General features: G+C 37.9%; 1 protein-coding gene across 1 annotated transcript in view; it reads right to left on the bottom strand.

The window, feature by feature from the left end:
* SLC30A7 (solute carrier family 30 member 7) overlaps positions 1-16,798 on the bottom strand; it is a 29,311-nt gene that overhangs the window by 9,236 nt on the left and 3,277 nt on the right. Inside the window, exons 3-10 of the mRNA XM_005482030.4 lie at positions 15,409-15,522; positions 13,890-13,977; positions 12,942-13,068; positions 11,803-11,952; positions 10,209-10,259; positions 8,255-8,390; positions 1,808-1,898; positions 708-857 (exon numbers count right to left, since the gene is read on the bottom strand). Coding sequence (XP_005482087.1) covers positions 708-857; positions 1,808-1,898; positions 8,255-8,390; positions 10,209-10,259; positions 11,803-11,952; positions 12,942-13,068; positions 13,890-13,977; positions 15,409-15,522 — 907 coding nt within the window. The remainder of the gene's footprint in view (positions 1-707; positions 858-1,807; positions 1,899-8,254; positions 8,391-10,208; positions 10,260-11,802; positions 11,953-12,941; positions 13,069-13,889; positions 13,978-15,408; positions 15,523-16,798) is intronic.

Genomic DNA, 16,798 nt, shown 5'->3' with positions numbered 1-16,798 from the left:
CTAAGCAACTTATTTTTCTGTAATTCATCTCCACATTTAGCACATCACTCAGAGAACACCAGATGAGTAAAGAGTTCTTCCCACAGTCAAGTGCACACACATAATGATGTATTAGCATTAGCTTTGCTGCATTACCTCTTCTGATTCATCCTAAATAACTGCCACATATGAAGCTGCACAAAAGCAATTCTTACTTTCTTTTGTGCCAGTTTAACTTCCTGAAAAGCAAACTGCTTGAAGAACTGTCAGTTAAAATGGAGCTAAGCACAAGAGCACACTGTGGTACTGGTTGTTCAAACCAGTTCTACATTTTGAACCTATCCAGAAAGCCATCACATGTGCAAGCTGCCAATGCAGTGAAAAGCCTGTGAGTAGGTCTGTCTCTCTGTGGTGAGAAACTCTATCCTGAGAGAAGCCTCGTCTGTTTTCTTAGTTCCTTATAGGTCAATATAGATCAACCCCATTTGATACACCTGAGACAATTGTATCTGTCATTTCCATAAAGTGGTATGAAAAACTAATGCAGAGAGGTACACTAATTCCATCTACACAGCTGAGTATTTTGAAATTGTTCTATACAGCTGGAGCAGGAAGGCTGTTCAAAACAGATACCAAACTCAGAAATATTTAACCTTTCTTGATAAGAATTACAATGTCACATCAAGCTATTCCCACTTGGAGATGTGACTTCCACTGATAAGACATACCTGAGTAAAAATATTGTGAGTCTGGCTTAGAATCCATCTCCCATCAGCATCAGGAGCTACTAGTAACTTCAAAGTCCCTATGTAAACATCAGTACAGAGGGTCCAGAAATGTGGATCATGTAAACTGTACACTCCTTGCAACTGCTGCACCTAAAACAAGAGGCAAATTTCAGAAAGTGTATTTCAGAAAATATTTCCGGTACTATGGTTTTTATAGGAAGTATTATAAAAGCCAATGCATTCTTTTACTTCAAGTTCACTGTGCATTTTGTCATGTTTTACCAACATTTTTTATTACTATCTCAGTTATTGTAAGGAAGTTGAAATATGGATTTGTGTCTGTGTCGTGATTTTCTGTATGTGTTGTGATTTTGTACCCTGCTGCATTTACATTCTACAAATATTTTACTGAAACCATTTCTGAAAATGGAGGTGCTCATGAGAGAAGTCAGTAACTGGATTTGAGATGGCATCCAGTTAAAACTGCCCTTTTTGCAAATGTGCAAATTTTGCCATGAAACAATTTGTGAGATTCTAACTCTAACAGAAATACATTCATATATCATTTACAATTTTGTGAGGGCTTAGATGGATCCTTCCAATGCCATTGTTTTTCCTCTTTCCACTTTCAGCAAACCCTCCATGTGATGATTACAGCCTTTAACTCCTGAGGAAAGGCAGCACTCCTTCAAGTGCTTTGTATTAACTTTGCAAAGGCACTTCATGGCATGCTAATAGAAAAGTTAAGTAGGAGAACAGGTCAAATCCAGAGTAATGTTTGTATTCTTATAAATACACTTCCAATGTTATGTATAAGCACAAAGTACTTTGGGAGGAATAGCTTCAGGATCTGTTTTTCTGAACTAACCTAGGAAATTTTTAAAACTCAAACTGAGGTGAAGCTACATGCAATTTAGGACTCTGGGAAACAATTAAACTGGTACCTCCATTTGTGTATTCTAGGGTACCTTTGACTGGCAAAACATCATAAAATCATTCCTTTTACTGGAAAAACATCATAAAATGTCCTCATACACACAGCTGAGGCTCAGTCAGTCAGCAGCTTGATCAGTCAGAGCAAAACCAGCTTAACAGCTCACCCTCTGGTAGCACTGAGGCAGGGCATTTTCCAGGGAAGGAGGAGTTCGCTGCATCAAAATCCCAATGGACTCTTTTAAAAGTGGAACAATACTAGAAAGAAAAAAGGAAATTAGCTATTATTACCTTTTCCAAAGGTGCAAGGAGAAACCTAAGATTCCTTGATGCTGAGAAATTTTTCTCTAGCTCTTCCATCAGAGGCTGGGAAGTTGCCATGAAAACCCAGTACAGGAAATAAAAGGATTGACAAAATTGCTATGGTGTCCTATCAAAGGCAAGAATATTTCTCCTCCATGGTCTCCAGAGTCAACTGGTGGTCAGTCACAAAAGATTAATCGTTTAAGCACGGGACTTGAGATGAAATCTTCGAAGTTATACAACAAAGCAGCTGTATAGCTCAAAACCAACTTAAATGGCAAATCATTCACAAGCAACCATAAAAATACTCAACTGAAATTGGGTTTGCTTTTGTGTTTGGTTTAAGGCATATTTTTCTTATGAACTAAGATAATAATGGGGTAATCATAAAACAAAATTAGTGTGGAACAGTCCAGCTACAACAGAGTTATTTTGTCAGGAACCAACAACTTGGCATATTCTTGAAGTGAACTAAGTGTAGGGTCTCATCCAAGCTCAAGGGTTAAACATTTGGAAGCAATTAGAGGTTCCCTTCTGGCCAAATGGTCTTTAATCAGCAAACTAAGAAGACATTTAATACCCTTTTTTATTATTATTACTTTTTGTTTTTTAATAAAACCAGGAGAGCAGTAAGCCTATGCCCTGAAGCTACCACTAATAGCTTATACTCTTACTAAGTATTCAGCATGGTGATTTTCTTTGTTTAGGAGTAGTGCATCATGTCTGGTTCAGTAGAGAATTCTAAAATTTTCAAGTGGATGACAAATATCTATAGCCCAACAGTAGAGTTTAAAGAGCAATTTAATTTCAAGAGCATGCAAGTCACCTAACATTCTGAAAGTGATTATATATTGCAGAAACTGTAAGCTTCATTTCAGAGTTCAGCACTGGCATCACAGCTGCAGTACATGCAGTTATGGCATTAAAAGCACACCTGAAACATTTGTAAGAGATTAACTGGAGCAGTTGTTAAAGGACACTGCAGAACCTTTGTTTAAAATCTGATGAAGTGACATGGAATGCATGGCACAGACCAGCTGTGTATTTGCAGATGTGAGCAGATGACCTAATCACTTTTTTAAGTGTTTCCATTTGAACGTGGGGCAGTGCTGGCTGAGGGACTGCTCAGCTCCCTGCCTGGCTAAGCCTTGGCCAGCGTGGGAGGGAGCGCGAGGCTGCGTGACTCCTGTCTAATGAACCCCTGCAAAAACTCCACCCTGAAATGAAACCTTGCAGGCACAGAGGCTGTTCCAGCCAAATTCACTGCCTGGTGCCCTCCAGCACATGGCCTCCCACGTTTGCACTGCCACCAAGGCGTCGCCTCAGAAATAGGAAGAAGCAATTAGGGGCAAGCAGGAGTTGCCTAAACTAGACCTGTCACCAAGACAAAGATTTAGCAATGCAATAACTGTCAATCTGTCTAAAGGAAGCTTAATTGGAGTGTCACATTCTACAGTGGATTACAGAAGTTTAGGGGAAAAGGGTTCTCTTATTAATGGACCCATCTCACTAAATAATGTCCATGTCACAAGCATTACATCAAAGGGAGCTGGAGCTGCCAACACACTCCACTGAAGAATTGATTTCAGTTTAACTCCCTATTTAAAATGCAGGTTTGTTTCTTAATAAAAACCTTGAAAGACCAATACACAAGTTCAGGATGCAAAGTGAATGCAAGTGAACACTATTCCATTCCCATACATTTAACAAGGCCTGTCTAGCATAGGCATCCAAAGTTTCAAAAACCACACACATACAGACTGAATATTTTTTCACAGGGAAACAACTAAAGAATAGAGAATGTAGTAGTCTACCTTTTAATTGAAACATACCACTAAGTGTGAAGGAATAGAGAATGTAGTAGTCTACCTTTTAATTGAAACATACCACTAAGTGTGAGAATAGCCATGAAAGAAATGTCCAATAACATAACAAATATGTCCAATATGTACAAATTATTTACACTAATAAAACTGATGTACATTATCTGATGGAAGAGAAAGCAATCGTAAAGTAGATCTGAAGAGGCTATGAAACAAGAACATCTCAAAAGTCCAAAGAATAGAGTAAATCAGGATGGCTTGATACTGTTGTTGAAAGTTAAGGCATATCCCACATCACACCTTCTTCCTAATATCTTAGAGCCAGCGTTCAGATGCAAAGTTTATCTTTTGCAAAGCTGAAAAGCCACAAACCAGCTGCAGTGATGTGCCAGGCCCTCTCAAATGCTGTTCAGAGCACAGGCAGCCTGTGGGTGCCCCTCTGCATCCAAAGGGTGCTAGCTCACATGGTATCTTACTGTAAGCCCAACTAACACAACAAACAACAGAATCAAATTTTATGATGCCTGATGTTTTCCATTGTTTCATGCATACTACTGAAGTAAAAACCTTTAATTTAAAAACCAAAATTCCACAGAGTATGTTCTTTTCTCAAACATTAACTAAAACCAGTATTAATCACTAGGAGGGCCTAGAAATATCAGTTCCACTTCATGTGACTGGAGACAACATAAGGGAAGATGACAAAACCAAGCTGGCTGAAAATACAGTTAGAGATTTTGACCAAGATTTCTCTTTTCTTTGGCTTAGTTATTACTGAAAAAAAAAAAGTGGCTGCCTTCACAACAACTATTACAGTGCTGCTTCCCCCCATGTTTGCTTTAATCTACAAGACTACAGAGGATAACAAGCAATGCTGAATTCTCACCAAGTGGAAGGAATTCTCATGCATTAGCAGTCATTAAGCTTTGCTATTAAAGCAGACATAATTCCATGGCTTTCTGATTACCAAGCCTTAAACGTAAAATATCACACCTTTTTACAAGACACTAAAATTTGAAAGAAGAACTAACCCACAGCAAGATTTGGAATAAAAACATATCCTCTACAAAAGCCAGAAAATCAAAGGTAGCTATTGTTACAGCATATCACATTTGCACATACCCTGTTACAGAAGTGAAAGGTGTTCACATAAATCAAAATGAACTAACTATTGACATGAATCTGATAAATACAGCCTGCCACCACTACACATGGATTGATTAGAAATTAAGAGTGAAAGCATCAGACTCTTATTTAACCTGCATCCCATTCAGATTACACTCATGCCCATTCTGTGCCATCCTGTTTATGGCACTGTTTCTGTAGGCACAGCCAGCAAGACCCCAGCACTGGCACGACCTTGGACTGCAAAGCTGAAAACAACTGCAGGTAAAGAACCCCTTAGCCAGACACTGCACTCAGAGCACAGCAGGAAATCCAGTCAGTGCTCTCAGCACTACAGAAAATTGGGGTTTGTGTATTTGTGACAGGTTTTGTGGAAGGTACACAAACATTGCTAAGGATCAAGACCAGCTAGGTTCTTCAAGTACTACAGCTTGAAATCTACAGCCACTTTTCCAAATTCTGGGGTTTTTTCCAGCCACCATCCATATCTGCAGTGTGAAGACTGTTGGCCTGTTTCAGAACTTGAATGAATATTTTTTATTAGGCAATGGCAATTCTAATCAGACTGCAAGCTTTGCTCAAGACAAGGGCCACAGGTTTAACATTTGCTTTACAGATTTTGAATTCTTTATTCTCATAACAATGTAGTTCCTTGATTCTCAAGCAAGGCTGGCAGGTACCATTACCCTGTAAATAAAGGTAGTGCTTGACATTTAGCAATAATGGCTTAAAATAACATCAACAACAAACATGCTAGTTTGGAGGAGTTTTGCTATAGAAAATCCCTTCTGAATCTTAAGGAATGCAGCACTTCATTTAAAAAAAGTAATTTTTTTTTTATACTGCTATGCCCCAAACATGAAGGGACTTAAATGTTACTGGCACACCCCCCCAAAACTCTTTCATATTATATCATGTTCAAACAGCTCAAGATTTTATGCAAAAAATAATGTAACCCATGGAAACAAGTTCACTAAAGGACTGAAGTAAATTGCCTCATTTCTTTGACCACTTAATATGCAGTCTGCATGCTCTGTGCAATCTAGTATCAGATTTAGTCTACTGTGCCTTTCTAGAAACATGTGGGTCTAATAGTGGTTTAGGACAAACTTGATTTATACCAGAGTTGTGGCTTTTGCGTGGCGACTAGTTTCACATAGCTGACTGAAATTGCTTCAACATTTCAGAATAAGGCTTAGAACACTAATGTTAAAACTAAATGAGTATTTAGTTTGAAATATTAAAAGCAGTTCAGAGACTTGGAAAATTGTTTATTGATTCAAGGCACATATAATTATGTGGACAACACTTTGGAAAAAACTTGAAGTGTGTCAGCCTAAACTACAATGAAATAGTCAAGCTTTTGTTAAAAAAATTAAAATGCTGGTAGAACAGATTTGACTATTTTAAGCATGTCCCCATTTATGCTTTACTTGCATGAGATAGTACAGAGTAATCGAAAAAAGAATCATCAGATATTAGTGCTTGCATCCAGGAAAATTCAGATCCCACACAGGATTTTCACTGTGCAGTCAGAATGTTCTGAGCTAACTCATGAGGAGTTAGGCAGAGAATGTCACCCTAGAGCACCTTATGGGAAAATCTGAAAACCCTTTTGCACTAATTCTTAAAGGACACTTCAAACACAGCATAGTGAAGAATAAGGCAAAATTAACAGTGGTTTTATGTCCAGAACTGTCAATGAGGATTACTAAAATCAAACATCACAAAAAGAGACTCAGGTTCTCAACAGCCATCTGAAACTGCCAGTAATCTTATTTATGATTCTAAAGTGCATTTCAAGCAAAACCATCAATAGGTCAGTCTGTTGGACTGCTTAGAAAACAAATAAAATGCCAACATAAAACCACCCAACCCTGCAATTAGCATTTGCTCCACTGATGTGCCAGGATGTGTCAGATGGCAAGAAATGCAGGCTTGCTTCTATCAACTATGCTACAGCTCACTGCACTGATAGCAGAATTATTCCACTGATCATTTATAACACTGTAGACCAACAAAATAATGTTACAGGCTGAAGTCTGGCCTAAGATCAAAAGACACATCAAACAGTGAACTCTTCCAGCATTTTCAGCACAGAACATGGGTCCCAAATGTTCCTTCTGTCTGTGCTAGAAAACCTATAAACAGTATTATTATGACACCTCTATTATGGAATTCAGGATAATTTTAACTACTGTATGAATGGAAGAAAAAAATTGAATTGTCGTTCATATGGTATTTTCTGCTGTACACAAAGCTGGACACTTAAAATACAAAGTGTATGGAAACCTTTTACTCAGCTATTACCTCTACCTCAGCAGTAGTTTCTTCCCCCTTGGAAACTTTCACATTTTCTTTCCCATTTTTTTGAGATTTCAGTACTAGAAGTAGTTTGTAATAATTTGTCATTTATGAAATTACAGAGTGTTGAAGTCAAAATCTCTGAAGTTCAAATTGAAGTGGTGATGTAACAGTGATTTCTAGCAGAAACATTTCTGTGGGCGTTGTGTCTGAAGCCTGCTGCCCTACTTTGACTAGCAGGGAGATTCACATCAATAATCCTGTGAATGCTGCCATGCACAAGCCATAAACATGCCATACATGGTATGAGCAGAAGTAGCTGCACTTCATCAGATGACACTCACCACTGCTGAACAGACAAAGATGAGTTATTAGGTTGTAACTGGAGTTGTGGCACACTGCCCTATGGCACCATTGAAAGTGCTGCCAAAAAAGCCTCATAACATCACTCAATGAAATATTTGCTTGACCAGTCTAATCCAAACAGCTTCACAGTCACAGTGAACTTGGTAAGAAACAACTGTGAAATCCAGAAGTCCGTGAAGCATTTCCATCAGATCTTAAAAGAAATAAGGATATCTCAGAGTGCAAATGCAAAATAAAAGACAGTTCTTGTCGATGTAAGAAAAGAAAACTAAAACCTAATAGCTTTATTTGTGAAGGACGAGGGCACATCCTGTGCCAGCAGTCTCAACTCTGCTGCCCTGAAACCATTCTGCTCCATTTACTGGAGTACATTGGTTTATATAAGCATGTACTAAATACAGAGATGAAGCTTTCTACAGTTTGAACCTGAAAGACATTTTTGTATTATGCAAAAAGGCCAAAACATGCAGATTTAAGAGGGAAAGTTGTAGCTGTAGAAAAAGGAAAAGAAAGATAGCTCATGTAAGAGCTCACCAGAATGGCTGTACAGAACAGAGGTAACACACCACTCTTGGAAGAAAAGCAAATGTTGTAAGTCATTAGCATAACAAAACCCCTTTTCCTTCTGAGCTGCAATTTCTGCTGTAACTAGCACCAAAAATCCTACCAAATACCAGTGATAGCAACACTTACCTTACACCTATAAGTAGTGCTATCAGCATTGAACAAATAGGATCTGCTATCATTAGCCCATAGTTCTGCATCAGTATAGCAGAGATGATTACACCAATACTTCCCAGCGTGTCTGCCACAATGTGCAGAAATACACCTGTAAGAGACCAAGTGATACCATTACAACTTGCTGTTCTTAAAGCTAATGGAGCATTTCAGAGATGTTTTACAAGAAAAAGTCTCAAGAACTACATAATATGATCTATGCTTTTTAAATTTGTGGTCAGTTTTGGGTCAAACACTCAAAGATTTTAATGTATTTGTAGAATATGGGCCATTTGAAGAATTTACATTCTGTTATGCACTTAGCAGTATTGGGCATTTCACAGCAAGGCTATTAACTTGAACAGTGATTAACAGCTGCAGCTAGACTTTCTTCATTCACCCTTATTATAGTACAGAAACTCCTGTTCCCTGATGCCTGCAGTAGTGAGGTCTGTATAAGATGGACAGGCTTAACAGAAACAGTTCTGCAAAGCTTTGACATGTGCTAACATTTAATTGACAACACCTTCTAGAAGTTATTTGGCAAAGAAATCCAAGACAAATAGTTTTGAAAATTAAACAATATTGCAGACATGAGAAGCCTTACTCTTATTCTGAAGAGTAAGACTTCCTTCTAGTACAAACATATACTTTGCAGCTAGTCAAAGTTTAGCCTTTGGAGCTCTCTGCTGGCAGTGACTGGAAGTCATTCAGAAACCGCTTTTTGAATGCAATTCTCCAGACAGGTAATCCCCTCTTCCAAGAACAACACACCACTACAAACCAGCTCTTTGGGGATTTCTCCATTTGTACTGGCTCTGGCTGGGACAGAGCTGGTTTCTCCACAGCAGCCTGCACCAGGGCCTTCTGTTTCTCATGATCCTACATCAGGAAGGCAGGGGTGGGCAGGATGCTGGGGGGCACACAGCCAGGCAGCTGATCCAAAGGCACCAGAGGGACATTTCATACCATCCAACACCGTGCTCCCCAATGACACTAGTGTTGTCTTTGCTGCTCAGACTTCCCTAGGCACTGATCTGCTGGTGGGATGTGATAGCCTATGAGTGACTGTGTTGATAGTGACAGTCTTTGCATTACTTGGTGGGGTTTTTCCCTCAGTATTGAATAAAATCAGGTCTTTTTAATGTGCTTCAGTTAAAATGAGTGTTTCACGAAAAGACTGACTTTGAAATATCTTCAACTGAAATACTGAGTATACATAACACAGTGTACTGTAAATTCTGGAAGAACTTGTAAATGCTCCTTCTCAAGGACTACAAACAAGCCAGAAGATCATCCAATAAGAGAAAACCCTACAGACATTTGGGTATGCCAAATAATTACTACGTCCTACATCTAACAATTGTCTCTCTTTAACTTCTGAACATTAAAAAAAAAGCTAAGTAAAACTAACAAACAGCCAACCAAAGCTCAAAATCAACATCTAAATTGTCCATAACTAATGCTCAAGAGATCAGGAAGTCCAATACTACTTCAAGAAACTTAGATGCATTACCATCTGCTCTAAATCAACTCTAAGAGTTTGATGAAATGCAAGTTTTAAGCTCAGGTACTCTTTAACAACTACATCAATCTGCATCTTCATGTTACAGAACATATATTACAATTAGGCTCCTTAGGTTTCTGCTTTTAACCACTCTTTCCTAGCTTTTCAGCATCAATAACAGAAGCTGAATCCCAGCTTTTGAGATGTCTCTTTTAAACTGTGTTGACAGTGCATCACATTTACACTTCTGTCAATGTCTCAACACCTAGCCATGCAGAGGATACAGCAGAGCTGTTTACAGGGGAAATGGGACTTCATTAAATAGCATCTATCCAGAAGAACTCTCTAAAACAGAGGTGTGACAGACCCAGGCAGGCAGACTGTGATAAAACCAATAAAACACCATACTTATTCTCATCATACCTTGTAAAATCTGCTTGCTGGATCCAGCCATTACTTCGAGGGAGTGGTCATCTGTGGAGGCAATTATTGACACATTAACCAAGACAAAGGCTCTCTCTAGTGGCCCTTCTGTTACACTCTCCCTTTCAGAAATGTCTTGGACAGACAGGCTGCTCCCAATGACCAGCTTTTATTCAAGCTATTGTTTTTTAATGCAGCAATTAAGTTAAAAGTCTTAATATGCATTTTTAAAAATACAATATTCCTTTACACAATGGATTTCTACATAGGTATATACAAAAATTAATTACCTACATTTATTCTTAATTAAAACAAATGGAGAGGTAAGACCTTCCTAGTATATAGCAAAATAAGACCCCTCAAGAACACAAGCCCTAAACTGAAGTGAGAAGAGTAGGTTCAAATGAATTTGCTAACCAGAAATACTTCACTTAAGCAAGCATTTATACCTAATGTAGAAAAACAAAGATAAGACTTGGAGAAGGAACAAGTAAACAAAAAATCTTCTCATCCAAGCAGATTAATGCCTCAGTAGCATTAATCTGGAAGATATTTTAAGAAAAACTTGTTAAAGGATAAGAAAAGGCTTCTAGTGAAGATATACAAGAATTTACACAACAGCTGATTTGAATATCAAACTGCACAAGACAGCTACATTCACTGCTCTGCAAGGGTGGGGCCACGTGGAAGGCAAGGAAGAGGCAGAAGCAGGGAGCTCCTGCTTTCCAACCAAATTCTAGGAGACCTACTGGAAGACAAATGCCAATTTTCTAGGAATAGCAAGGAAGAGACAAGTAAATATTTTTACTCTTTGTCACCTCCTGTCTGCCAGTTCCCACACTATTCCTTGCTCTGAATGTGCACATTTTGAGTCACGTCACATCTAATTTTATTGCTTAGGCAGGAAGGACTGGCAACCCTGCATTACAAGGCTTTCATTTGCATTGTTTCAAACAGGTGCTATCCACACAAGCTCTTCTCCCATAGTGAAGGCTACTGACCATATTTAACATGAATGTCTTCTCAGATTGTTTGCCTTCATAGAAAAGATTTCAGCACAGCTAACATAACAAGTATCTTTTCTATAACCATCTTAAAACAGATTACAACTATACAAAATGGGCAGGGAAAGTCTTATTTGAGATCACAAACCAAGTACAACTAACAAACCACAAGTTCACCGGTTCATTTTTTCTAATACCTTGTGCTGTAAAACTATACAAATGGAGAACAGCAGCAAACCAGCTCAACTTTGTCAATTGATTTTAATGAAAAAACTGAAACAGGGCACCTGATAACTAATTTTCCTCTATTGTAATAGCATACAGCTGTTCCATCTTTTGCCAACACACAACATTACAGCACACACTCTAAAACCAGAGGTAAAGCAAAATCTGTAAAAACTAATGTTGAAATTACTGCAAGTGAAACACAAAATGAGTCACAAAACATGATGGTGGCAGAGCATTTAATGAAGACATTTAATGAAGCTACTTCCATGTATGATCACAACAGGCTGACAACACACTCCTTTTATTTTTCAGTAAGTTATTAATTGCAGATTTAGCTTGAGTCAGAATGACTCAGTACTTACCATGACAATAATCCTGACCATGAGAGTGTCCATGGCCATGACCATGAGTGTGTCCATGGGAATGTTTATGTTCATGGCTGTGTCCATGATCTCTGTGACTGTGCCCATGGCTGAGACCACCATTAAACAGAGAATGGCTGTGCTCATGTCCTATAAACAAATATCACCATCAGAGTGCATTTATGAATACATAAATGATGAGTAAAAGTACTCTTATGCTTGTTTCTTAGGTACTCAAAACCTATTCATCTACAAGATGAATCTTAAGGTATGGCTTTAAATAAGAAACTTAACACAAGGTGCTTGTCATCAATGGCTCTGCTGTGCAGACATATCATATAGATACATAAAATATATATATAGATACATAAAATATACCAGGTTTGAGAAGTCAAGTGCTTTTATTCTGAGACTGGTTGTGCTAGACTTCTAGTACAATTTGAAAAATGTACACTTGATTAGATATAAGCACTTTAAAAACAGTTGTTTTAAGAAAGCAGAAATTGGTTGTCATTTGCAGATTAAAAATTCAAGTTTAGATTACTGCTTGAGGACCAAAGACTATGGTCTTTGGTCTTTAAGCAGTCTATGTAAGTTCAAATGTTCAATCAGTCTTTGTAAGTTTAAATGTTAAGCTCAAAGAGAGGCCCACAGGCTTTGCAGAAAAAAAACTTCAGTGTATTTATCATGTGTATTTAGGCAAATCAATTCTGCATTTCAATTCAAAAGACACTAAGCTGAGAAACATCTGAAGCAGAACCATCTCATGCTTAAAATGTGGTTCAAATACTGTTTCTAAATTTTCTAGCTAGAACCTTGCAGAAGTCCAGCTTAAATTTATCCAAAAAGATGCTCAGCAAATCTCTTTCAATGAAGTGTAGGAGAGTGCAAGAACTCCAGAAAGCAGTTTCTGGACTCCTAGGTGTCCCAGTTAATGGATATTAACATGAGAAGTACAACAGTGGCATGCCAGGGCTGGTAATAAAACACCAAAGTCAACACAGCAATAAGGCACACACACACTTGGCTAGGATTGCCATTAAGACATCAGATGTAATACTGGGGCTCTCACTGGGGCATAAGAAGGCCCTGGAACAGAGGCTGCCAAGAAAGGAAACAGTACTGAAGTTACATCCTACCAGAGCTGTGTGAATGCCCATGACCTCCATGCTGAAAAACAAATATTCCTATCAGATTTACAATGAATCCTAGTATAGAAACAGGAAGAAGTCTCTCATGATGCACATCAGGAGGCTCAAGGGCTCTCTAAAAAAAAAACATATAACAAACCAAAAAGCAAATGTAGAGTTTTACAATCCCTTTACATTATTAAAAGGCACCACAAAATTACTTAGGTACAGGAGCATTCTCATACATAACATATATATAGACATAACTTAAAATTACTCAGGACTTCCAGTTTTTGGGATGATACACAGACCAACTCTCAGTGTCTGAAAATAAATTTCTATTATTAAAGCTGTGAAGGACAGTAGCATATTCTGAGAGTCTAGTTCAGTTCTATCATTAGATGTGGTTATGCTGTGGGATGTGGCTCAACACCATCCAAATACATTCAGGTTTGTTGCAGTATGTAGATGGCTTCAGTCACCTGTAAGACTTCTAAGAGTCTAGAATGCCATTTCTTCCCTTTCTCCTTAGAGAGGTGAGGCAACAAGGGGAATGAATTGAAGATTCAGAACAAATTATGACATTTTTTAGAAATTCTCAAATCTAGATTGATTTTTTAAAATTCTTTGTTACCCTACTTCCCCTGGAATATTTTTCTCAATGAGACATTATAGACCTAATATAAAAAAAAGACAGGCTCCACCTCATAGAATCTTTACATAAATAAAAAACACCATTTAAGAAGCTAGTACAGAAACTGAAAAAGCTGAGTTTCTCTGTCATTAAACAGCAATTTCAGATGGCCTTATTCTCTGTTCAAATCAGATTTCTAACCAACTAGGAACATAATTTAAATTTTCAATTCATTAATTTCAATAATTTATTCCTATTAAAACCAGAAATATTCATCCATATTAAATATAGAATGTAATAGTGTATTTGATTTCATCCCATACCTCAACACCTTCAGAAAAAATGAAGAATGCTGTAAAGATGAGGAATAAGCCATTTACAAAACCAGCAAGTACTTCTGCTCGAACATAACTGCAAGAGACAAGAAAAAGTAATAGCAGATATTACCACTTTCATTTAAATGCTGAAAATTAGAACTTAAGAGATTGGAGTGCAATCTTCTAGTTCTCAAACAGTTAGATTACACAAATTTGCTAAATGGAAGATGGCATATAAATTACAGATTAGTATATAAAACTGACCATGCTGTGCTTTGACAGAAACTGCCTGATCCAGATTGGCCATTCTCTGATCTAGATGAAAGAAATCTTTCGGTATGTCAAAATCTTTCCATTTAAGATTGTGTCTACTCAAAGTTATGATATAAATGTAATTTAGAAGCCACAATCTAAGATAAGCACATGAAACCTAATCACAGTTTTCTGGTGTTAAATTATGTTCAAAATCAAACAGACATGTATTAATTTGCTTCCCCTCTAGAAGGTGGATTTTCAGTAAAAGTTTTAAGTGGAAATTAATTATTTCAAACATCAAATTTTGACATTAACAAACTGCCAGATTAGAATAATAAGTAATTTCAATGTAGCAAACATGAGGCTTAATAAAGTGTGGCTGTCCTCTGATAAAGGGAACACCAGCTGTTAAAATGCTCAGCAGTAATTAATACAGAACGTGCTTTCACTGCAATTAGTCCATGGTATGAGTCTCTAAATTGATTTCTATGCACACTGGAGTTTCCACCTAAATTAAACTGTGCTTTAAGTTTCAAACTATATAAGTCACACTTAAGCAAGGCAGCTGAAGCTAAATGCTGACAGGCCAATAATGCTATAGGGAATGCCCATGTTAGAAGTAATTTGCTGTTAATCAGTATTACCAATTAATAATATGGTACCACCAGTATTGTTTTATAGGGCACAGCTGCCATGTTCAGTGCCTGCTAAAGGCCAGCTGCAGCAGATAAATCCACCAAGGGCAGTGTGGGATGACACACCTCAGCCTTGAGGATCTGTGTAAATGGCAGTCACAGCTCCCAAATCCTGCTGCTTCCAAGAGTCATGGCTTATAATCTGCAATGCAGCATCTGAGACTTGGCTCCTTTCAGTTGTGGCTTTCTGTTCCAAAGGAGGAGTGGGGCACCAGCAGCCTGGGAATGCCTGTAATGCTCCTCACTGCACTGTGAGGACAAACCCAGGATGTGGCTGCTTGCTCTTCACCGGTGTCATTCATACATGGCAATGCAGGGCAACTTTCTGCTCTCTAACTTGTTTCCTCTAGTATGATCAGAGAGACCTTGGAAGTGATAAACCTTCTCCCCAAAAGCAATGCCTTCATATTTTTATTATTTCTATTAACTCAGATGTTTACATAGCTCACCTTAAAAAAACCCTCACTTTCAACATAGTTTTTCCATGTTCAGCAAAAAGCTTTTGTTTGTAAGTGAAAAATAACTGCCTAAGCATTTACTATAATACATTAAGGTAACAGCCTGAAGTTTCTTACCCATATGAGAAAGCATCATTTGACCTCCATTTTGAAATAACTGAAGCTGCTAATCCAGCCAAGAGAGCAGTACAGTCAAAAAACATATGAAAAGAATCTGATATCAGACCTAAACTGAAAGAGAACAGGAAAAAAGGGTTATGTTCCATATGCTACATGTTGAGTATGAAACAACCCTACAGACATTAATCTTTTACACACTAGCAGAATATGCTGTGTTTCTAAGCTTCAGGCATGGTTTTGCTGGCACAGAGGAGAAATCCATGCTTCATCACACAAATATGATGCCAAAACTGCTTCTGTCAGCTTTAGAGAAGGCACTGTGGAAAAGTGCTTGGCAAAAAAATCCTCCTAGCTATGATTTTGGTGATAGTGAAAGGTGTTTCCACAGACACAAACCAAAATCCCTGGAGTAGATGTACCCACAGCCACATCTCTCATCAACATAATTCAACTTTAAATCTTTGCCTTAGCAGTGGCAAGGCATTGACTAGGAGGTACCCACCTCTCAGATCTAGAGGCTAAAAGAATTAGAGGGTGAGAGACCACATCTTAAAATGCCTTATTTCAAAGACCAATGCACAACTGTTTGTCAACCTTGATTGAGAAATACAGGTCAAGTGAACCAGCATGCTAAGAGGTTCAAAGCTACTTAAATTAGTTCATGAGTTAGCCAGTCAGTAGAACTTGTATCAGCTGGTAGGCTATAGGTAAACTGGGGTTAACACCACACACAAGCACTGCCAAAATGTATCCAATTACTCATGAAGAGGTTCTGTAAGTCTGCAGGCAACTGCGTGCATTGAAACCAAAAACAATGCTTCATATTTAAAAAGACATTTGATAGAGAGGTACTGTTGAGCAATTGTTAATCAACAATCCCAAAAGTTCCACTTTCCCAGTTCTCTGGTTATCTAGGAATAATTACATGTACAACTCAGTTCTTGGAAACTGAAGCACAAGAAGCAATTACTGGTTTAACAAGTTCTAAAGGATAGACACAGACATTGAAGTCAAACATGAAGTTTCAAACACTTCACATTACAAAGCTAAACTATTTCAGCCTTACTGAAAACAATTACTAGATTAAGATTAAGTGTTTCAGATGAAACACTCAACAAGAGGGTTTGAAGCAGAGGAAAGACCAAGTGTCTTGCTCTATATATTTATATATATACTTTATGGACAAATATAGAGTTATACATACACACAACTGTAACATTTAAGGCAGAGGGATGATGGCATGGTATATTGTCCTCAGGTGCTGTAGTCACCAAAGCAGGAGAGGTGAAGCTGTTCTGAACAAACTTTAAAACGAGACCTATAGGCTGGATGCCTATGAAGCAGCAAAATGGAATTTGCCATCGAATTCTTGAACAGTTTTGGTGAC

Source organism: Zonotrichia albicollis, chromosome 8, assembly GCF_047830755.1.
Source record: "Zonotrichia albicollis isolate bZonAlb1 chromosome 8, bZonAlb1.hap1, whole genome shotgun sequence".
In the NCBI taxonomy this organism is placed as follows: domain Eukaryota; kingdom Metazoa; phylum Chordata; class Aves; order Passeriformes; family Passerellidae; genus Zonotrichia; species Zonotrichia albicollis.
This window is presented reverse-complemented; position numbering and strand designations above follow the sequence as displayed.